Source organism: Penicillium cataractarum (assembly GCF_028827025.1).
Source record: "Penicillium cataractarum strain IBT 29864 chromosome Unknown utg000010l, whole genome shotgun sequence".
NCBI classification, from domain to species: domain Eukaryota; kingdom Fungi; phylum Ascomycota; class Eurotiomycetes; order Eurotiales; family Aspergillaceae; genus Penicillium; species Penicillium cataractarum.
The window spans coordinates 59,381-82,919 of record NW_026622746.1 but is presented as its reverse complement, the minus strand read 5'-3'; the positions used below and the strand labels follow the sequence as shown (position 1 = coordinate 82,919).

The 23,539-nt window shown below is 51.3% G+C and overlaps 6 protein-coding genes across 6 annotated transcripts; 3 read left to right on the top strand and 3 right to left on the bottom strand.

Annotated features, from left to right (window-relative positions):
- Positions 1 to 744: 744 nt before the first annotated feature.
- N7496_012193 (uncharacterized protein) lies at positions 745 to 1,245 on the top strand (the record flags this gene model as incomplete). Its single annotated transcript, XM_056705106.1, has 1 exon — positions 745 to 1,245. The coding sequence occupies one exon, from the start codon at positions 745 to 747 to the stop codon at positions 1,243 to 1,245; it is 501 nt and encodes a 166-aa protein (XP_056549004.1).
- Positions 1,246 to 1,748: 503 nt separating this feature from the next.
- On the bottom strand, positions 1,749 to 4,666 carry N7496_012192 (Mechanosensitive ion channel family; the record flags this gene model as incomplete). The annotated part of the gene is made up of 2 exons (XM_056705105.1): positions 1,749 to 3,947; positions 4,040 to 4,666. The coding sequence occupies 2 exons, from the start codon at positions 4,664 to 4,666 to the stop codon at positions 1,749 to 1,751; spliced, it is 2,826 nt and encodes a 941-aa protein (XP_056549003.1).
- A 3,790-nt stretch (positions 4,667 to 8,456) lies between these two features.
- On the bottom strand, positions 8,457 to 14,713 carry N7496_012191 (protein kinase RIM15; the record flags this gene model as incomplete). Its single annotated transcript, XM_056705104.1, has 2 exons — positions 8,457 to 14,060; positions 14,135 to 14,713. 2 exons carry the CDS (start codon positions 14,711 to 14,713, stop codon positions 8,457 to 8,459), a joined length of 6,183 nt encoding a protein of 2,060 aa, XP_056549002.1.
- A 1,786-nt stretch (positions 14,714 to 16,499) lies between these two features.
- Positions 16,500 to 16,697, top strand: N7496_012190 (uncharacterized protein; the record flags this gene model as incomplete). Its single annotated transcript, XM_056705103.1, has 1 exon — positions 16,500 to 16,697. The coding sequence occupies one exon, from the start codon at positions 16,500 to 16,502 to the stop codon at positions 16,695 to 16,697; it is 198 nt and encodes a 65-aa protein (XP_056549001.1).
- A 1,899-nt stretch (positions 16,698 to 18,596) lies between these two features.
- On the top strand, positions 18,597 to 21,205 carry N7496_012189 (uncharacterized protein; the record flags this gene model as incomplete). The annotated part of the gene is made up of 5 exons (XM_056705102.1): positions 18,597 to 18,706; positions 18,823 to 19,160; positions 19,210 to 19,667; positions 19,723 to 20,156; positions 20,215 to 21,205. The coding sequence occupies 5 exons, from the start codon at positions 18,597 to 18,599 to the stop codon at positions 21,203 to 21,205; spliced, it is 2,331 nt and encodes a 776-aa protein (XP_056549000.1).
- Positions 21,206 to 21,321: 116 nt separating this feature from the next.
- On the bottom strand, positions 21,322 to 23,385 carry N7496_012188 (GMC family oxidoreductase; the record flags this gene model as incomplete). The annotated part of the gene is made up of 5 exons (XM_056705101.1): positions 21,322 to 21,371; positions 21,425 to 21,923; positions 21,974 to 22,844; positions 22,895 to 22,924; positions 22,982 to 23,385. 5 exons carry the CDS (start codon positions 23,383 to 23,385, stop codon positions 21,322 to 21,324), a joined length of 1,854 nt encoding a protein of 617 aa, XP_056548999.1.
- Positions 23,386 to 23,539: the final 154 nt, after the last annotated feature.

Sequence of the window (23,539 nt, the reverse complement as noted above, 5' to 3'; positions counted from 1 at the left end):
TGCTTCCTAGAAGGCGCATTGTGCAGGTTGTATCAGTCCTCTTCGCTACGAAATAATACTCGGAATCGAAGAAATCATAGAGTCTGCCCTCTTCTGCAAGGTATTCGCCGTTAAAGGGTCGCTATGCTCATCGAGGAAGCGAACAGCGGGTTCTCCACTAAACTTAGCAATATAGGCGGCAGTGACACTGAGACCAAGAAAAATAAAGATTCGACACAAATTAAGCTCTTATTAAAGTCCAGAAAATAAAAATAATGTTATGATTTCCACATCTCACCCGCCCAACTATCCCAAACCACCCTCCCAAACGGCAAAGCAAAGCCAAGCCCGCAACCCCCCACCACAAAATGCTTGTGAATGCTTAGCAGCAACCGGAAATCGCATCGGACGACCGGTCACCCGGGAGCGATCAAGAAGGAGTGTGGACTTTGCATTCACAATATTCTACACATCATTGGCTGCACCAACTCAATTAGAAACAACCCACGGAACGAATGCGGGGAGATGGATGACGATCCATCGCCTTCCCGGGGCACGACTGGCCCGTAGATCTTCAGGGTCGTATAGATCACCGGTTCGTTTGCCTTGTTTCAATGATTTGGGTTCAGGGGATTTTGGGTGTGGTGAGCGATTTGGGTATATTAAGTAGCTTTGCTGCCCTGTTTCTTCTGTTCTTTGGACTGGGACTACTTGACATTCAACGCACGAGATATACCATAATTACCAACCACCGACACCACAACCATGCATGCTCCATGGTCGATCGCTCTCATCATGCTGGGCAGCCAGTTAGTTGTCGCCAGCAGCAGTAACGACAACTCCTGCGGTACCTGTAACGTGGGGTATACCTGTCAGGGTGGTACATGTATCCTGGACACGGCCCGATTGACAGGCAATCCTCTGCCGAATATCACCTCCGATAACCCCGGTGGTCCAATCAAAACAACCGGAATGTCTACTAGTACGGAGAGCACCAGCACGGGCGAAGCAAAGACGACCAGTACCGCGATGGGCGGTTCGACATCGAGCGCTGGTGAAGCAAAGTCTACTTCCAAGACCGAGTCACACTCATCCTCTCCGTCGATGACCTCGCAGGTGGCGTCAAGCTCTTCGGCTGCTTCGTCTTCTTCGGCTAGAGCTGCGGCATCGACTAGCGCCGGCGCCGCTAGTACGCTCTCTACGGATTTGGATTCGTGGGTTGCGTGGGGATTCGCCTGGGCTATTGGATTGCCGCTTGTGGCTTGAATGCCGGAGCTTGAATAATCGGGACAGATTGTATAACGATGTGTATTAAATGACGGACTGTGGCCAGAGATCTGGGAAATCTAGAATCTTTCAATTTATGACTCACGGTCTTGCTGAAACTGCGTGGAACTACATTCAAGACGTATACATCGAGAGGGCAATGGCTATGGAAGGCGCTGATGAAAGCTGCCGAAGTACAGATTGGGATGAATTTCAAGTGCTCATTTTCAGAAGAGAAATATCGAAACTAGAAATAAGGTTGCAAAGAAAATGAATGTAAACTGCCAATATTGGGATATATGTATGACAAAAATGCAAAAAGCCAACCCAAGCCAGAGGGCTTGAAAAATTAAAGACGCCCATGAACCCATGACATGGGGGGTCTTGTATCTAAAGGAAAGGATATGAACATTGCCGGTGTAGGTGGGTAGTAGAAGGAAAGCGTAGCTGAAAAATATGTTCAAGAAATTCGACCGTCATGCAACACCTAGGTCCGTGCCTTTTTAATACGGATGTTCATGTCGATGCTGCTGCTGGTCCTGCGTAGCTTGCACCACGGCCGCGGGAGGAGGCGAGTCGACGCGTCCCTGCTCCATCAGATCATCACGGTCGTGACTGACACTAGCACGGTGACGGAAGAAGCGATTCCGAGTCGACGAGGTGCCGCTCGTGAAGCTAGGGGCTTCCGTCGAAGGGCGGCCATTTGAGGGGCCGCTCAGATTAGAAGGACGCCGGTGGCGCGAGGAAATTCGAGACGAGCCATGGCTCCGGCGCTCTTCTTGTTCCTCCTCCACGGCCTCTTGAATGCGGCGCTCCTGAGTCTCCCGGTTGGCAGTGCGGACGACATCATCGACGCGGACGCCGCGATCCTCAAATACATCGCCCATGATATCGTTCGAGGACATGTTGGACATGCCGAGAGAGAAGTCGACATGCTTGCGCGATGTGGACTGACCGCGGGCGCGGGCTGCCGCAGTGTTCATGCCCTTGCGCAAGATAGAGTGCTGGCGAACTGCACTGCTGGTGCCGGTGTTTTCGGCCAGAGATCCCGACTCCTTTCCAATGGGTACTTCTTCGATCTCCTGAGCGTCGTCGTCCTTCTTCGGGGTGGGCGCCATCATAGGCTGACCGTAGTTGACGTGGAAGGGGATGTCGACATTGGCACCCTGGAGGTTCATGCGTGGGCCCTCGATGCCGATCTCTTGGAGAGCGATCATGAGCATGCAAATGAACTTGTTGCGGCGCTGCAGACGCAGACCTTCATTTTGCCAGTTGGATTTGTAGAAGAAGACGACGTTGAGAGTGAGGGAGAAGTTTTCGGTAACGGCACGCAACTCGGTCAGAATATTGCTCTGGAAATCGCGCTTTTCGCTGCGCACGAACTCCAAGAGGCGTTGGCGGAGACCGTCGATCTGATCGATGGTGGTCCCGTACTTGATAATGATAGGGATTGCTTCGGCAAGGGCGCCAGAACGACGCTGGTTGAGAATGAACAGGCCATTCAGATAGCTGTTAGGCGCCTGAACGACATGACCCTGCATCTTCTTGAATTCCGTATATAGAAGAGTAATTTCTTTGACGAAGAAATCATCACCCAGACCGGCATCGCCGGTGTTACCGTAGACAGTAACACGGTCACCGACATCAAAGGGGTGCTTGACAAAGACGAAGATGACGGACTGGAGGAATTCCTGGGCCGTAGCAGAAAACAGCCAGGAAAGGGCCAAGATACTTGATCCAGCCGAGGTAAGAACACCAGCAGCTGAGGTCGAGATCAGAGACAGGAAAACGATGAGGACGATGACAATGACGAAGAACATGAAGATCTCGTCCAACTTGGACACGACCGAGTCGAGATCCTTCAAAGAAGCAGTGATCGACTTGCGCTCACGGCCAATGTCCACACAGACAGACTCGAGCTCTTCCATCGAGATATCACCGTTCATGTCACGGTCAAACATGGAAAAGGCCGCCTCGGCCTCCTCGCTGTTGTCAAAGGCCTCCTTGAGGTCGCCAGAGAATACGGTCTCGAATCCATCCCGCACGAAAGTGCGATACAAACGACGAGCCAGAACCTGGCAACCTGATGTAGTGCGGAGTAGAGTGCGAATGACCTGGTAGGGATCAGTGCTGGTGTGGACCTTGCGGCCCGTGAAATCAGCGGCGACAGCTCCAGCCATATCGGCTACCTTATTACCGGCCTTGTTCAAAGCACCCTTCGCAGCTTTGTGGGCAATTCCGGCGTAGTGCAAAGGCGTTTTGACGCCACTTGGGGTCCCGTCGGTGCTCTTCTCTTGGAAAGCCTCGTCGGTCTCCTCGATGCGGTCACGGGACCAGGCGTACAGCTTAACCAGGCTACCAATCTGGAACTTGTTGATCTCGATGCGGTCGGCATAGGTACGCAGGTGGAAGCTGATGGCAATAAGCTGGATGATGATTTTCTCAATGAGATTGAGAATGGTCCAAACGAAGATCGTGATGATGATCTTATTGACCGTGTTCTCCCAGCTGCGGGTACCCTTGTTACCATCGACGTGGTGGTTCTTCATAGTTGGCAGGAAGGAAATCTCCACGCCCAACCACCAGAAGAAGAGAGCTGCATGAAGTTCGAGCTGATAAGCCATGTCGCGCCACTTCTTCGCATTATTGGTGAAGATACTGGCCAGGACACCAACTGCCGGAGGGATACATTTTCCAACAATCTAAGTGAACGGTCGCGTTAGCAATTCTGCCCTATGGTAAGGATCGAGATGCAAGTTCATATGCAAGTCGCCTTCTTCCACACGATACTTACTCGTCCAGCCCAGAGAGTCAACCACACAATTTCCAACCAGATCGAGAACCACATCAGTTCCACGCCACCAACACTTGCGTTCGTGAACTTCAGAGCTCCGACGAGCAAAGGAATCAGAAGAATCAGCACCACGGGCAGAATGTAGGTCAGGTACCGGACCATGAAGCTGGACTGATGGATTTTCTTCACAAATGCCGACAGCTTCGTATTGGGGCTCTCGGGGGGTTTGTAAACGGCTGCCTTTTCGTGAAGCGGGTTTGTCGCCTCGTCGAACTCGTCCACGGCTTCACTGCGACGGGATCGCGACCGACTGATCGAGTTCCGCTCACCTTCGCCATGTTCACCCTGGGTCGATCGCGAAGCCACGCGCTCGGCCTGCAACAGCATCAAATCATCTTCCAGTCGAGTGGATTGTTCGCGACGCGCCGAGGGTGTGCTCATGGGAGGGGGATGGTCGTCGGGGTACGAGGTATCGACTTTTAAACGGTTGACCCGTTCTTCAGTCTGGCTATCGTGGACGTACGTGCCATCATCGGAGGTGGGTGTCACCTCGTCGGAATTGATGCGTTTGCCATCTTGCTTTTCCTGCAGATGGAAAGTCTTGCGCTCGTCCAAAGGACTGGACATGATGGCACCAGGCCGATCGAAAGAATGTGGGGTGCGGTCGGAGCCTCGCCCAAATCTACCGGTAGAGTGATGGAGCGAGAGGAATTAGGGATGTAGTAGGTGATTAGATTGGCTGGTGAGTGTGAGATGATCCAGTCAACTAGGTGTAGAGAATCGAGATAAGCGGGAAATAGGTAGTGAATGAGGGGGTAGATAGCAAGAGATGGACGGAGTTTGTCAAGTCGCGGGGGAGGAGGAGAAACGAATGCAGAGCAAGAAGCTCGGTAGAGACTGTCGAGAAGCGGAGTAGCGGAGAAAGAAATCAAAAGGAAAGATGCCAGAAAAGAAAAGCGAAGATCATCCAGTCAGGAAATCCGAAAGTCAAGTAACAACTGGGATTGAGCAGTGAAACGAAGTGGGCCGGTGGGTCAACGAGGGCGACTTTGGCTGGGCTTTCCTCGGGATACTTGCAATCTAAAAGTATCCAAACTTGTCTAATTTCAGGGTCGAGATGCGATCTTTAATTTCTAATCTTGAACTTATTTTTATTTCTGGTATAAGTCTATAGTTGGAGGGCTTATGAGAAACATTCAAATGATCCATAGGATTGTACGGAGTAGACTTATCACAATGCTTGCTAATAACCAACAACAACAAAGATATTTCGCTGCTGCCACGTTACAGCGTCATAGCGTCGTAGCTCAAAGTTCATACTGTTCAGTGTTCATAATTCAGGCTGTATACTCCGTAATTCATCCAGAGTCGATAATTGGTGCTCTATTGTTCGTGCTCGGGCAATGCCCCTGTCACCAAGCACATGAAAGATCCAACAGAGCAACAATACATAATTAATGCACGTTATTCACTTGTTCCGTTCTTCTTTTGTGCTTCCTTGACCCTAATCTCCACAGGCCCACCAATCGCCGACGCCATCCTCCACCAACCACCCACTCCCGTTAAGCCATCGGCTCCATTCGGCTCCACCGGGTGGCGCAAAGGGCAAAAGTCTAGCTAAACCAAGACTTATCTTGACCTATGAGGGTCTATAATCAGCCCGAGCGCCCGGGAGACAGAGCTCCAACCCTTCTCAGATTCGCAGATGCTCAGATCTTTTTCTCCGCTACGCCTACGCCGCTGTCGCCACCGTGCGTCAACCCCTGCATCGGTCCTTGGATTGACCCCGAGGCCCTGACTGTACAACCCTTGAAGTATGGTTGGTGATACAATCCATGCCAAACACAGAGACTGTGTGGAATTAGGATACTTGTGGCCGGCGGTGTCATCGCTGGCTAAGTTTGGGTCATGATATCACCCATGATGAGTCTCGACCTTCCACGGTCGGAGTGGGTCAACAGACTGGATGCCTATGAAGATTCCTGCGTACAAATCTAAGCATGATTCAAGGTGGGAGTTCTACTTAGTACACTTAGAGGTATTATAATCCCGCTGACTACACTACCTAGCACAACGATATCCGGGCTTAGAGTGTAAAGGTATTGCTTCGGAAAAGGAATGCTATATTTCCCCGGCACTGCTAATAATGGACAATCCCACCCCCTACAGACTAGCCAAACATAATTTCCAATTGATCTCGCCGATCGGAGCGGGTCTGTTGGATCAGTGCGCGCAACAGAGGCCTCTGATAGAGCAATCGTGCCCAGACCAGCTGGGGTCAAATGTATGCAAGCTGCGGTGTACGTGTGCATGTGCGTGTGTGCTCTGGACTCGTCCCGTCTCCAATTTTATCCAGTCCATTCGGCCCTCTAATAAAGCAGGATCGTCGGGCGGATCGTCGTGAGACATTCGTTGACAGCGCCAAGTGCCAAGAACGCTCTACCCGAAGCGTCGTTCACCGCAGATTATTTGGTCTAGACGGGACGCTCTTTGGTCACTTTCTTGAATTGGAAGTCTTCAGCAAAGTAGCAATCAAATATGGTTTACATCTACCGCCTCCATCTTTTTATAGCTTGACCGACACCTTATGATAATGGTGGGCGGTGTCTTAGATAGCGGTAGAGATGAGGTCGTGGAGCCCCCTGCCGTGATGTTGAGACCATTATTAGGTAGACCACTAAAAATAACGACGCCATTGCTCATTGTGAAGCGATACCTATGCGTGTGAGCTTAGAGGTTATGTTATTTTGGAAAGCCAGGTTGCTGAGTAGCAACCGTACATGGATCTCTTTGATCGGAGGTGTCTGTCTGCGATATATATTTCCGGAATGCCCACCATTGAAGCAATAAAATCCAGAGTACTTACATGAGACTGAAGGTGAGAAGATTGAGTATCCTCGAACCGTAGCTACTCTGCGTGAGCTCTGGTACTGATGGCTGAGATAGTATTTAGCTATAGTCTTATAATGACCAGGGCATTCTCACCCCTGTAGTAGTAATAGCCGTTCTTTGAATTCGATCTTAAATTTAAACTACCATTTCGATTGACGAGGGACAAAAAAGATAAATCGAGGGATATTACTAGGGATCTCTGAAAAGATAGTTGAAAAGACATTCAGAAATAAAGGAGGTTAAATGGTATTTAGCTAGGTCTGTATTTTTAGCTCTTATTTCAAGAATTTAAACTACCACTGTACATGCATAGGGGCTTAATGGGCATACAGATATCGAACGTACTATATGAGGCTCCTTCCTAATTAGGGATGGAGTCATAGTGCCACGAGAGTTTCTTGTAGTGTCATGACTACTATCCTATATATGACTCACCCCCCGAGGTGACAGCATCTGAATGTAAGAAGCGAAAAGTACCAGACGATCTGGAGAATCACCAACAAGATGAGGATGAAGACGAAGACTTCAATGATTAGCCAGTGCTACCGTCCTAAGAGGAGATTCCCAACGCTTTAGAATTCGATCCCGGCTTTGTCGAGCTGACCCGGTCTATGCTCCTCGATCTAAGAGTGCGTTCACAAGAAGCATTCGGATTTCTAGGTAAGGAAAAAGCGATTACTTATGTGTGAAGTTAGTTCCTCGCGAGGATTAACGTTGGTATTCTTACTAGAATCCTGGTAGCCACAGTTCCCCTGCCGGCCCAGATATTCTTCACAAGCCCGTAATACGTGAGAATGCCGTCGCAAAAATGGCGGACAGCTTCTGTGAAGTCCTCAGTATCAAGTCCCATCTAACTAATAAAACTACTCGGAGAAATAAGTGAAGCAGCAGAAGAAAAATCAATTTTGCCTGAACAACCAGCAGAACCGTGCCATGCAATCTTCTACTATACCGCGCATATAACCATGAAAACATTGCAGTGCGCCGGCCATGCCATGCCCATTCAGCAAAACCACAGCTCCTACTTTTCCAAACTAACACACCTAAGAAACACAAATGAAATGCATAAACAGACAAGAATGCAGTGGTTGTCAAGTATGAATCTGCAAAATCAAGCAAGCATGAACTAGGACGTGAAAGTAAACTAGACCAGAACCCCGGGCGGGGTCTTGTTGCTGGACCTCTGACAAGGAATAGTCAGTCCATGGCTCCGCCCCCGTGCCTTTAGCATGTGTGAGGAGTCAACGTAATAAAAAAGAAATTTGAGATAAAGGAGGGGAAAGACGATAAACATTGGAATCCGGAACACCTTGCTCCAACAAGAAGATGAATTTGACAGCATAGACATAAGAGACATGATAAGTGCGTGTTGCTTTGGTACGCCAGGTCCACTGGACATAACGCGGGGGAATAAATGAAAAGATCAAGAGTTTACACGAAAGTAAAAGGTGGGGAGATGGAGAGATGCAAAGTTATGCGGGTAAAAAGTCAGGTCATAAAATCAGGTACAGCAATGCCAGCCAGTTTACCGTTTGAAGGCGGACATGGTGGATCGGTACCGGTCCGGTGCGCGAGGAGTCTGCTCGGCATCTAGACTTGGGGACGGGTGTAGAGGACGAGGTGTGGCTTCAGCGTCCGGTGTGGGACTAGTATCGGTATCCCCGCCTGACCCCGCCTCGGTATTTGACCCGTTGTCGGAGATCTTCACCTCTGGGGTGATGGGAGTAACGCCCAATCCGGCATTAACAGCCTTGGTAAGATCTCCCGGTGGAGTGGTTTGGCCTTGCTTCAACCCTTCCAAGCTGGACTTGGAAACAACGGGATGAGATGTCGGCCCAGAATAGATCGAGGTATCGTAATGCGCGAGAGAAGGTCGACGACGAGAAGGTGACAATTGATGCTCGGAAGGCGAATCGCGAGGACTGAGCGGTTCGTCATACTCAGATTCCTCGGGAATGCTCATGCCTTCAAACCGTTCTTCAAGACTCGTGCTCGCGGGGGATCCCAAAGGACCTTCGTCGGTGTCAGATTCGCCGGCCTTGCGTAGCGCTTCGCGCTCCTTCTTAAGAAGCTCTTCACTTCCACTGACGACACTGCCGCGGCTATTGGTACGCATCATCTCGATACCAAGCTTGGAGCCAGGACGACGATTGCGAGTCGGTGGGCTCCGACGTGATTGCGAATGACCCAGCTCTTCATCCTCGTCGTCCCCGGACTCAGCACATTCGTACCGCTTCTTCTCCAAGGACTCCCGTTTAGCGCGGATGGCTTCACTAGACCGTTGTTTCCGCGGCGTCAACGTACCACTAGCATCCATGGCGGCAGGTGCAGAAATCGCATGGAGAAGATGCGGGACGGGAACAGCCTTGGGATCAGGACTGCCGGGATGCGCATCTTCGGAGATGCCAAGTCCACCCTGGCCCTGATCCCAGTCATCATGGTTCCGGCTGATAATCACGGGGACCTCATCCGGTTTGATAGATTCCATATCGCCGAACACACTGCTACTCACCGAGTCATCACGGCTAGACCCTCTATACGAGCTAGGAGGGTGTGGCACAAACCCAGACGAAGCCGAGCTAGGACTGTCATCATTTGACAATGGGTTCGTGCGACCGCCGGTTGCCATTGACACGTTGAGCGGTTGGGAGGAAGGGTTGTAGTCCTTTGGCGGTGGCTTCCACATGCACCACTTGCACAGGGCCTCGGTCAGCTTGGACAGTGTGGGAGGTTTCTCAATGAGCGCATCGAAGTAGTGCATCTCAGGAAGGTCCTTCAAATAGCCAGTCACCGCAACGATGGGAGTATGTCTGTTGGCACTGCGAGTCTCGCGCACCATCCGTGCAAAGTCGGCCCCGTTGACTTGTGGAAGCTTGAACTCGGTCATGATAATGTCAAACTGGACTTCACTGAGAGCATATCTCATGGCTTCGGCACCATTGGTGACAGTGATGGTTCGACAACGGAGCTTTTCGAACAGGCGCTCCATCACGAGACGGGAGACGGGGTGATCCTCACAGATCAGAATATCCAGCGGGCGGAAGAATGGGCCATCCTGAATATTGAATTGGGAGAGACGGCGAGAGCTTTGACGGCGGCGCTGGACCTTGAGCAAGGCCTTAGTCCGGGGGTCCTCGTTATCAGACGACGAAGGTGAGATGTCGAAGAGCTGACTACGGCGCTTGTGGTGAGATGGCACAAAGGGCTCCTTGGTCAATCCAGGGAACTCGCCTCCATCTTGCGATCCGATAGTCTGTGATCGAGCACGGCTCGCGGGGGCACTTCCATGGCGTTGGCTGGAGGGGTGCTTGTCTGGTGAATGTGCAGGAATTCGATTGGCCTTGACGGGCGACGATGCAACCGAGCCAAGGCGAAGGTTTGGCATGCGCGATTGATCAACCGAGGACGGCTGGAATGTGCCACTTGACTGATGCGAGGCAGTTGAGGAGGATCCGGAAGTCTTGCGTCGTTCGTGGTTGCTGCCAGTGCTGAACTGAACCAACAACGGAGACGATGGCTGAGAAGGTCGGCTAGGCGATGAATTTGCCTGGCTAAGACCAGAAGGCGACGAAGGTCGGTTGTTCCCCTTGGTCTGCGACAGAGTACGTTGCAGGGACATGGGCAGAGGGCTGCCTTCCAAAGAAGGCTGCGAGGCTGTCAAGGGTGTTTGGGCAGCTGATGACGACGAAGCAGATTGCCGATGCTGTGCTTGCATGGCCTCCTGGCGCATCTTCTGGATAACATCTTTATTCGCCTTCTCAAGCATGGGAAGGTTCTTAAAGTTGAAGCTGCCAAAGTCATCGGCCAATGCTGGCTCGCTCAATCTCCGGCTCCGTGAATCCCGAGCATCGCGAACATGGGGTGGGATGTGCAAAGGCATCAACGGGCGCTTCATCGAATTGACCTGAGAACGCACTTTAAAGAGCGCATCGTGGGGCCTGTCGGGATATGATCCGGAAGCTGATTGACCCTGGGGCGAAGGCTCATCTTCCATCTCTTCTGCGAAAGCTTGCAAGGTCGCACCACGAGCATCAAAGTACTCTGTATCCTCAGGGTTTTCAAGGTTGGGCACGAACTGCGCTTTGTCCTCTAACAGAGTATCCCAGTTGATATCAGCGAACCAGGGATGATGACGGATCTCGGCACCGCCATTGGGGAACTTCTCGTCCACATTGGCGCCGATACGCTCACGCGGGTTCAATGTCATGAGCTTGTTCATGAGATCCAAGGCTTCGGGAGTGGTGTACTCCTCTGGATCATCTGGCCAGTTGATATTTCTTTGAAGGATGTTCTCGAATACTTCATCGGGAGTCGGGGCATTGAAAGGAGGGTAGCCGAAGATGAACTCGAACATGATGCAACCCAACGACCACCAATCACTAATCTCGTCTTGGCCAATGCCATTGATTGTTTCGGGAGCCAGATAGTCTGGAGTTCCAACAAAGCGGCGGTCATGGTCCTCCGGATCGAACAGTGCCATGACAGGCGGAAGCATACTCTGCTGCGGCGGCGTGTTGTACATCAGGGGATTGCTAAATGTTGGCTGCAGGGGATACAAGTGAGGAGACTCGCCTGCATCGCTCTGCGGCTCCTCCTCTTCCTCCGCCAGACTTGTAGACAGCACGTTTGGCGACGCTACATGGTGTTCATTTCCAGTATCATTGAGAGAAAAGGTTCTGAACATGCCATTCAAGCTGTCACTACCAGCACTATCACTGCGATAGCCAGATGCTCGGCGAGAGCTCTGTCTACTGAGGCCACTCTGATTCAAACTGAAGTACGACGGCTGTACATTCGCAGCATTTTCCGGAGTGATCAACGGTGTAGAGCCAGGAGAGGAGGCAGCCTGGAAATCAAATGACGCCGATCGAGAAGAGGCGATGGAAATAGCCCGAGGGAAAGGACCTTGCTTGAGGAGGTCAGGAGCGGGCTCATTGGGACTCTTCAAAACACGCTTCTGACGGCCAACGAGACCCATGCGGGAAAGACCAAAGTCTGTTAATTTCAAGTGTCCGGTATGGTCAATCAAAAGGTTATCCGGTTTGAGATCACGATGAACAATCCCACGGTTGTGCAGGTGCTCGACTCCGAGTACCACCTCCGCAATGTACTTTTTAGCCCAATCTTCGGGGAGACCTCCCAAGATCTTGACAAGCGAGGCACAATCACCTCCATTCAAATACTCCATAACCAAGTAGAGATATTCTTTGCTTGAAAACGTCCAATAAAGCTTGGCGACAAAGTCGCTTTCGCCCTGCCACATCATAATTGCTCGTTCGGCTTTTACGTTGGTGACCTGATTCTTGGCAATCATGTCGGCCTTCTTGAGCACCTTGATAGCGAAATATTCACCCGTAGACTTTTTCTTAGACAGATAAACACTACCAAAGGCGCCTTTGCTGATAGGCTTGATAATCTCAAAGTCTTTGATAGATGGTGGCGCAGGACGAGGTTGCTGGCTAACGGAGGATAGACGTGGTGATGGGGGTGGTTTGACCACGTCTGACGATGTGGCCGAGGATTGGCGACGGTGATGAAGATGGTGATGAGCCAGTTCACTAGCATAAGTAGAGGGAGAGACGATAGGGGAAGGAAGACTGTCTGCGCCATGAGACAGTCGAGGCTTCGGCATCCTCAGAGGGGAATGGGGGCCAGAGACTCGAGCAGGAGAAGGCTGCCGACGGGGCGAACTCGACAGGCCTGGAAGCACCAGGCTTCTACGTTTGCGGTCAAAGCTCCGCTCAGAGGAAGGTGAATCTGTTCGCATAGCGCTGGCGAAAGCAGACGTTGACGGCATGCTGCTATCGCTACTATCACCGGCATCAATGTCAGCCAGCGAAAGACCCCGTCGGGCGGGTTGTGATGTGCCTAACAGGCCAGCGGCACTCTTATGGGATCGGGGAGTCGGGCATTCCAAGGGGCTATTAGACCCAGTAGATACCGCGACAGAGGACGATCGGACCTCGCCTTGCGCAAGCAGTGCACGATCAGGAGAATTGCGCATAGACATTGTGAGAGCGGACGTTACAGGCTTGCGTGGGGTGGGAGCTGCAGGGAACGATTGCGCTGCCAGCGGTTCTTGACTCGGGACGTACATCAACTCGTCTCTATCGCCGGTGGTGCTGACATCGGCATCACTGGCAAAAGCGGCGTCCTGCGACATCTCTTCGTCAGAGGAGCAAGACGAATCACTGAGTTGACCAGCGGCAATCCGCTCTGCCTTGCTCAATGCAGCCGTGATACACTCCTCAACTAGGACAGTGTATTCAATCCGAATGCGCTCTGCGTATTCAACGATCTTGCGATGGCGAACAACGGCATCTACTTTAGCCTTTGCAATCTCCTCTGTGTCACCGGCCAAGGCAGCTAGGCCCTGTTCCTGCTCTAATGTGTTGGAGCTAGGGGACGACCACTGAAGCACCTGAGAAATTCGAGATTCAGATTGCGGTGACAATGTCCTGAATTCTTCTCCATTCTCCGGGCGCTGCGATTCTTTGATCATGGGCATACTGATCTCCAACGCAGTGTCGCAGAGATCCAGCACCAGCTCGACAATGCGAGCCAGCGGGCGTCGAACAGTGAATGCTCGAGGGCGTCCTGGCGTGATGACGCCCGAGGCGGAATGATCGCGAGAGCGAGGTGGCGTCCCGGGCGCCGAGCTCACACCAGAGGTGGGAGCTGATGAAGGTGCCGAGCTGACAGGGGACGGCCCGATGGGCAAGCCCTTATACTCTGGCTGGACGAGGGGAAGAATGTTGCCATCGCTGCCGATCAACGGCCTTCCTTGCCGAGCCTCCAATGCATCCAGCACCCTCACGATAGCGTGACGGTGTTCATTGAGGTTCTCCTGCGCAACTTGTACATCCATCTCCGCCCGATGTTCCTGCAAGCAAAGATCGGAGTGTTTCTCGAACCACCATGGGGTGATTTGGCGTTCGCAAATACGACATAGAACCGGAGTCGGGGCTGGGTGTTTTGAGGGATCCGGTTCGTTGGCTGCGGCCTCTGCGAGCTCGGTCAGATAGTTCGCGAGTACTTCTGCGCCGACGCCGAGTGACTCTACAAGCTGAGGTGGCAGGTCGATAGTCACTTCGCGGGGTTCAGTGAGCGGTCGGAGCATCCACATGGACTGTCGGAAAGAAGTATAGTTGTTAGCATTCCACATAGGGTTCCAATTCAGTCTTGGGTAGAAGTGACGCCTACATGTCCGGCCTCATCATCCGTGCGGTCATACACCATGATACCTTGACCCTCCATGGTCAACACATCATGGTTATCCTCGCCTTCGGCCTGCGAAGGCTCCATCTTCTCATCCGTCGTCTTCTCCCCGGAAGGCTTCCCTTCTCGCTCAGTATCGGTCCCCGACTCGATCGGACGCGGTTCGGGCGCGTATCGAAGCACCGAGTCCGGCCCCATCTGCACGGAGAAGCGAATGAATCGACTACGCGAGTCATCCTCCTTCATCGACTCGATCGCATCGCGAAAGACATTTTTATTGCCAACCAGCATCTCCGAGATCATGCGGCCCTCGACCGATTCGGGGGGAGAGCCAACGACTTGTCTCCAGGACGGGCTCACCCACTTGATACGACCCTCTAGGTCGAGGTCCACGATGATGTTCAGAGTCTGTTCGGCAGCTTCCTTCAAGTCTTCCCGCTCCTCGCGCATGTCTTCACTGAGCGTCCGTGTCATGACCGGGTAGATGTTCCGAGCCTCCTGCCGCAAGGCCGTGACGGCCGGCGGCGCGAGGAATTGGGGGGTTGAAGAGCCATTGTCCGCCATGCTGACTTGAACGGGTCAACAGGTGTACCGGGCCGCCAAAAGCGAAAGCGTTCGAAAGAAAGGTATGCGACTGGATATCACGAGAGAGCGGTTCAAAATGAGTCGATAGATAGCTGGTTTTATCGGGTGGTTATCGAGATGAGCCAAGCAGAACCGTCTGCTGGTGGGCAGAGCGGGTGGCTCTTGAAGAGACGAAGCTATGGATTCATCCGTGACTTCAACAGGCCATGGCGCGCGAGCAGAAAGAATCGCAAATCGATTAATTCCACTGCTGAATGCTCAAGGCTCACCAATCCGGCGTGGTGAAGCAGGATGAGGGCGACGTTGAAACGCGAGTCGAGAGGACGGAGGATAACGGAAGCCGATGTGTATGCGGGGAATGGGCGCGACAGGCGACGCGCAAGATCATCGACGTCAACCCCAGTGGAGGTTGACCCAAGGGCCTCAAGATAGGAGGGTATTTGGCAAAGTCAAGGGGATAATGGAGTCAAGAGTGTCGGCCTGGAGATCAAGGATCACATAAAAAAACGAGGAGGGTGTCCGAGAGCAGACTACTTAGAGGGAGGGGGTAAGGAGGAGCGGTGGTGGACGTGAGAGAAGGCGGACGATGATTGGGCGGCGGAAGACCAACTTGAGGCACTTGACGGGAGGTCGCCCAACAGGCCTCGTCTCTCGTCCAGTCCTGCACCACCCTATTTCCACCTTTTTTTTCCCTGTACCCACTTGGGCTACTGGGAATTTGAAAATTAGATCTACTAATAGCTCTGTGATAACGGCTGTAGTAATAATGTTGGTTCTCTCCAGCCTTTTTCGATGTTCTATTGTTGGCTCTATATTTAGCCTCGTATATTGTACAGCGTGTGTCAATGCTGTGTAGTCCACTACCATTAAATAAGAGATATGACAGTAATAACCATGCTAATAAATGACATTCCCTACTGGTGTTACGAAAAAAGCTACGAGAAGGGGGGAACCCTAATCATAAACTCTGGGGATGAGCGCCCTTGCTCATGACGTTGATTGATCCAATCTGATCCTCCGTTCCATGACCTCCCGCCTGCAGATGGCGGACGTGCTTTGTCAGAGACTAGTCCTCGATGGCTTCGAGTCTGGATTCCGACGATTTGGAGTCTCCTTAGCACGGTACTTTTGTTGAAGATGATATGTTTAGAGTCGATAGGAGGTATCTCCGTATGTATTCCGTAGTCCTGTACTTTGGGTTCGGAACCATCCGACGTATGCAATCCCTGTATACGACTGTACCCCCTGTCCAAGCTGGAAAGACGAGATAGAAAGGGAAATAGAATACAGTACATATACAAATAGCGAAGAAAAAGAAATCACCCAACTATCCAGTCTGCATTGATTATCCTGTTAAAGACATAGCGACTCGGAACTAAGAAATGCCGTTCCTCCCGAGTTACCCGCCAGTTGGACACCCAGATGGCCCTTAATCCCTTCATGCCGTGCAGCCCATTGGGATGTCATTCCGGCACTCCTCTGCCCACACTAACTTGGAAAAAAAGAAAAGACCAAGGAAAAAGTATCCCTCCCATGATCCCATCACCGCTCCGAAACTCACTGGACGCCACCGCCGACTCCTGGCGTTTTTTCTGACCCCCCCACACACACGAGACTGGCTACCCTCTCGAGGCACGAGGTGCATTTTGCCCTTGGGATCTGTGGACCGTGCAGACGGATTGCATTGACTATGCCAACAATGTCTCCGCTCGGCTCGGGATCATGATTAATTGGTCATCTTGGAGTTGGGAGCGGACAAGAAAGCATGTCAGAGACATCCAGCACGGAGACTGGTTGTGGATCCGACTGCTCCGTTACACTGGCCGGATACTGGCACGACAAGCACGAGATGTGTTTTATCCTCTGGGCTTTTGACTGGTTCGTCGTGATTCAGATCCGTTTGGGATTGGGGTACCAGTACTTGGGGTTCCTGGAAGACCGACCGTTGCTGACCGATCAGTAGTATGGAGGGAGGGGGGAATACAGACACAATACGGGAAAGGATCTCCGGCATCCCAGGGAAATTCCTCCTGTCCCTCCCCCCCCTCCTGGTATGGGATTTCATGATGAGCACATCCGAATGCTAATTCAGGAATGTTTCGAGCAGGGTTTCAGTGGACCGTGGTCGATCCGCGTCTCCACCGTTTCTTCATCCTGTCCGATCCCCCGGTTTGCGGGGTATGAGGATCACCTGATGATTTCATCTCAAAATTGGGAAGCACAATCCAACGTGGAAAATCTGATTTCAGACACCCCATATCATTCAGATCTTCTAGCGTTGCCATGATGATCTCATCTTCACTAATACCCGCCATCCTGGCCCTAGTTCAACGTGCTCCTACCTCCCCCCGTGAACCCCCAAAGAGATAGCTCCGAGCTGGTGTTCCTCGCTTCTCCATTATGACTGGCTGTACCCCAGAGTGACCACCTTGGGACTTAACAATGATACTCCCCGAGTAAACTTTATGCTTCTCTCTTGCCCTCCCACGCACCTCCCCATGCACCGTCAGCCAGTGGCCCAATCAGATAAACTCGCCCCAGGCCGTCTTGCATGACTCCGCTTGTGATCAGCAGAGGGACGGTGGGTTGCTGATGCCTTTTTTTTTCGTGGGGCCGTGGAATGCATTAGCGGGCCTCGCAGCTGTACGGGCCAAGTCTGCTCGAAGATCGATTACGTACCGAGTGTGAATAACGCCAATGTTGAGACGTGAGGGTAAATCGCACCTGTCAACGGCGGGCCAGCAGTATATTCCGTGCACGAGGGACGGCAGTGACAATCCTGCTCGTGGTTACGGTCGGTGCAACAGTCAGATATGGCGCCATGGCTATGAGTAACACAGCTGATAAGCTAGATGACGGACTATCAACCATAACGGCCTTCCGTGTGTTCTGGCCGGTTCACGCTCTGATAGGATAGAAGTCGTCTCATTGTGAACCCAACATAATGGTCCGTGGGCCCTTACCAGGAGAGGCACACTGCCGCCATGAGAGGCATTCCCTAATCGTATCAAGGGGAACATACTCATCCTAGACAACAGCCAAGACTTTCTTGAGCCGGTCAGGTGACCACGCTCATGAAGGCTGGGGTAGTCTCGCAGGATGTAGTTGGCTTATTGTTGTCTATAGCAGATTCATCAAGGCATCTGTGAACCATAGTTCCATTATCTACTATGGGCTGATCGGCAATGGTAGGTGGAGAGTAGTACCTAGTTTAATGAGGTCTGGATCTACCTGAACCCCGAGAATCGGTCCAACCAAACATCCTTGACTTTCTTAAGGTTATACGGTTGTTGGAAGGTCTACCTAATTTTCATTTTAGAGGACATTCTCAAAAGCCTTTTGCCTTCTTGATGGCTCGTGTGCCATCTTTTAATTTATTAACGTCCAGTGTATGGCTTGAAGGACGCTTACAGGACCTACCTCTGCTTTTGCAGGTTGTAAACGCAGTGATATATTGGGGAAGTGGAACTAGGTGCAACTGACGGGAGGCTCCCAAATTTGTTAAAGCCATCAATAAGATGGCCCGGCTGATCACAATAGAGTAGTATTCAGAATCCACGCCTAACTCTGAGATTCTGCTTAAGTTCATCACCTTTGTCAAATTGTGTCAACGCAAATGGTGTAGGCCAGTGGAGGAAAGTGTCATGACGTACCTCAGGCCACAAGGCAGGAATATCCTGCCTCAGGTGTAAGTAAAAAAGTGGGACTGGCTGCCACATTTATCAGGTGTCGACTACAACATCTTGCTTTGTAATATCAGCTGGCCATCCATTTTCACCGGTTCAGCCACTTTGCTCTAGCCCTATATGGATGCTTTCATCCAAAAAAGACCCGTGCAGTCTGGCCCATTGATTGAGCATCGATGAAATGGCCTCCGAAGCCCCAGGTGAGGATCCTGCCGCCAGGCGCACGCGTCCTGGGAGAAAGTATACCTCACGAGCGTGTGAAGAATGTCGTCGTCGCAGAGCAAAGGTAATGTCAATCCCCGATCTATTCCAGATTTCTCCTCGGTTGGAATCAATGGAATCAGTCTAATGGAGTGCTTAGTGTGATGGGGTTCGGCCAACTTGCTCCCGTTGTCTGGATAGAGGCGTGCGTTGCCAGTATTCCACTGCCGAAGATGGGAGGCAACCAGCCCCAAAGTCCTATGTGGTGATGCTGAGGAACCGGATTCAACTGCTTGAGCGTGTCCTTCAGGCTCATGGTATTGATGCGGATGCTTCGATTGCTCAGTTGTCGGCTGCCAGTGATTCTCCAGGACAACCACCTGATTCTACAGGGACAGCTGCTTCAAATGTGGACGATTTATGCTTGACCTTTGACGGTGCACTGACACTGGACGAGTCTTTGAATTTTGATCAAGATGGAGAAGTCAGATACTTTGGTCCATCCAGCGGGCGTTTGCTGTTTCGCTCGCCAGGAAATGGTAAGAGATCTCGACCGACGTTGTCGAATGGTGCGCTGATCAAATGCAGATTCACCTAGCGAGGAAGCATGCAAAATTGATGCATACTGTACTGGATATTACACTGCGGATTCAGAATCCCCCGCAATTCCAGTGCAAGAACACGATCCCCAACCTCTCCTTGAAAAGGATAGTCCAAACGATAACCTAGTCTCTGAAGAACTTCAGGCACATCTCATCGATCTCTACTTTGAATGGGAGCAGCCGTGGTTCCAGGTGGTGAATGAGAAACTTTTCCGGGAGAGTTTGATATGTGGCGGACGATATTCAAGTCCCTTACTGTTGACTTGCATTCTCGCTTTGGGATCAAGATATTGCGACCGTCTCGAGGTCCGATCTGATCCATCTGATTCAAATACAGCAGGCAAGAGATTCATTGAGAGGGCTGAAAAGTTGGTTCAGAATGATTTGAGATGGCCGAAGATTACGACGATTCAGTCTCTGGCCATCATGGGTTCAGTCTATATAGTAAGCAAGATCGAACGAATTGTTTCAATTACGGCCAATGACTAAACGCCTTCAGGCAATGGGATCAGACGCCGCGGGATGGCTTCACCAAGGAATGGCCAACCGTCTCGCTCTCGATATGGGCTTCAATATGGACCCAGCAGTTCTTGCGGGAGCCGTTGCTCTCCCAGCCATCGAGATTGAGTTGCGAAGGCAGATATACTGGGCTCTATACTGCCATGACAAGCTATCTGCTAGCTATACAGGACGAGTCTGCACATTATTGGTGAGTACCTCTGCCAGATTTTTCAAGTGTATCCTGTTTTGGTTCTCATCTGTTCAAAAGGAGTCTCAAGGCGCAGTGAAAAAGCCTTTCCTACAATGCGTCTCTGACGTACATCTCCCATCTGCCGATGGGAATTTACGAGGTGCATCCCAAAAGAACGTTGTACAATTACATAGAGCCATGATCGACCTTTGCCGAATTCTTGAGAAGATTCTCCTATCTCTGTGAGTCAGTCCATACCCTGTAATGCATCGGTGATGTCTATCTGACTCTTTCACCCAGTTGGTCCCCCAAGCCCCTAATTCACGCCCATCACCGATCCGCCTTTTTCGACTCCTGCGTGCTCGAACTCAAAACTTGGTACTACGATCTACCCTCCGAACTAAAGATCGAGCGACCATCGGGTCCATCACGATTCGCTCATGCATATATCCTCTACATGAACTATCACACCGCATTCCTTCTACTCTGTGGCCCCTTCCTCAGCGGCAACCCATCTCCAAAGAACGAAGAAAACAAAAAGTCCCCTGACCAAAACGACAAAACACCCGAGAACCCAACCGCCCAAAAGGCACTAACCGCCTGCAGCGCCTCAGTACGATCAATGATCGGCATCGCGCAGAAATACAGACAAACATTCGGCAGCTTCAAGCTTAGCCCGATAACAGCCACGTACTGCACTTTATCCGCGGCATTGATCATCATCGAGAAATGCTGTTCGCTGGAGAACTACGCTAAACCAGCCAGTCTCCCTGAAGAAGGTGCGCGGACGCTATCGCCTCATGCGGCGGCTGGCCTGTGTTTCCAGGTTTTGCGGGAACTTTCTACTTCGTGGAATATTGCGAAGCGGATAGGGAGAAATCTCGAGAAGGTTTACTGTGATCGCTTTGGACAGCATATTCCGTCTCCGCCGTACGATTATAAACCGCCGCCGTGTCCGGTTGCATGTCAGCCTATGGATTCTGATGAGGCGTTGGAATCGGGTATCGTTCCTATGCAGGCGTTTGATGCGTTCTTCGATCCGAAGAGCCTTCCGGTTGGGGACCCCCTTGCAATTTATCCTGAAAATCCGGTGGCTGCTTATGATAGTGCGTTGGGTCAACCCGCCGTGCCTACGTTTGATGGAGTGAATATGGACGTGCTTCAGAATCTACCAAATTCCGCGGAGTTATTTGCCAGTGGTCATGGCTTTGCTTTCTCGCCTGACTGCCTGCCGAGTGATTACAACATGTTCGAAACTTTGAACCAAATGTACTTAGAAGAGACGTGGTGATAAAAAGAATTTAAAAATTCATTCACTCAACGATACAATTCCTCATTCACATCCTCGTACGAAACTCTGGCCTCCATCGCTAAATACAGAAGCAAGAGCCTGATCCTGTAATCTCGTCATGCCCATGGCTCGATTATATCGGCTGCAATCTTCTCTGCGAGCATATCTAGCAGAAGTCAGAATGACAGATCATGTACCAAAATATTGAGACATACTTACAGACAACTGACTGAGGGTGTCCAGGTGGAAGAAATGGAAATGCGCCCGCATCAACCACCCGAAGCCCCGTGACACCAAATACCCTCGCCCGATGATCGACGACAGCCATGCTATCATTTCGAGTTCCCATTTTGCATGTACAGGATGCGTGATATATAGTCATGAGCGTATTCTTGATGACATTTAGGATCTCCTCATCACTTTGGTACTCAAGCCCTGGGAAGTACTCCGGTCCAATCAATATGGGCTTCATGGCTGGACTTCGAAACATGTCGCGCATCCGTCTATATGCCGTCACGGCAAGTTTTTGATCTATCTCTGTATCCAGCCAATTTGGATTGATAGTTGGGAGATCTGCCGCGTTCGCAGAGCGAAGGGTCACGTTGCCGCGAGACGTAGGAGCAACGATGCTCGCAATGATCGAGGCATACTCACCATGCTGGGGCTGTTGGAAGAACGGATCTGAGAAATTTCCAACAAACGCAGAAGCTGCCAAATACTAAACCGAAGTCAGTTCAATTCAAAATAAACGGCGTTCGTATATCTCACCTCGATCTCTGGCCAATCTTCTGGAAACCAAGAGAGAACCTCTTCTTCCTGATCAGTCAAATTATATCTAGATATATCTGGAAGCTTTTCAAACGCAAGATAGTCTGTCGATGGGTTCGTCAACATCCCTTCATGGGACCCAAGATAGGCTGCAATCTGGCTAGCCAGCCGAGCTCGACTCTGAACCATCCCCGAGAATGAGGCCACAGCAACTTGATGGGAAGGACCAAAGAAGATATGGTCCCACATATTCTGGCCAACTCCGGGTAGAGTCACGATTGGTTTGATTCCATGCTCGTGAAGAACCCTAGCAGGACCAATCCCGGACAGCATAAGTAGCTGTGGAGAGTGGAAGGCACCTGCAGACAGAATGACCTCGCGCCTGGCCCATAATGTGTAATCCCACACTCCATGGACTCTTACACCATGAGCTCGATTCCACCAGTCGAAAAGAATCTTTTTGGCCAGAGTCTTCTCATAGATAGAGAGTGTTTTCATGTTTTGCGGAGATTGAAGGAACGCCGTTTCCGAGCTACTTCGTGATTCATCTGTCGGACGAATGGTCATTGAGCAGAACTGATGTCCCATGAGTGAACCGCTGTTAAAGTCCCCAATCTCTTGCATTCCGATCGCGGTCAAGGCCCGGCGGACCCAGCTGGAGAAAGGCATTGCGTATCGAGGATAAGAAACATGCAGTGGCTCGCCGGAACCATCAAATGCTGACTCGTTGTACGGTGTCCTAACGCATTCGGATCGAGATGTTGGCGCGGTGAAGGATACTGTTTGTTTGAAGTATTTCCAAGTGTTCTCGAAGGTATAGCTGGGGTCATCCACGAGTTCAGCCCATCGATCCATTGCGCCTTTGGAGGGACTGTGAGAATGATCAGCACCTGCGAGGCTCCGGTTAAATAGAAGACCAACCGCTGGTATATCATAAAGTTCAACGCTGATCTGGGAGGCATTCAATCAGCAAGCTGTGCTGGCGAAGGCAAGGAAAATATCACGTACGATCCTCCTAGACACTTCCCTCGGGGATAGTGGATATCCCGATAGTTTGCACCAGGGACTTTCTCTGCGACAAACTTCCAGTCCACCGAGGATGCCGTCGAAATGCTGGCCCCAATTCCAATTGTCGCGGCACCTGGAAGCTTCGAGATGGGATGTAGCCACTCGTAGTAGCCTCCAGCCTCCACCAACGCAACTTGATATCCGGTTTGGGCCAGGCGTGATGCGACTGTGATGCCCGCGGTGCCGCCTCCAATGACCACATAGTCGTAGGTTGCATCCCAAGGAGGTGGTGGCCATCCATTGAAGAAATTGTAAGGCCGAGTCCGGAGAGACAATGGTGCTAACCCATAAAGGGCTACAAAAATGGTTGATCCAAGAAGCCGTAACGCAGTAAAGAACAGCATTATGACTCGACTCTGTCTGAATGGAAGAAATGCATGATCGCAGACTCGGGAGGAGTAGTGAAAATGAACATTCATGACAGGTCCATCGTAGGGCAGTCTCGAATAGGCCGTTCCTGCCGCGACTCAATATCGAAACAGCAAACATGACGCGTGC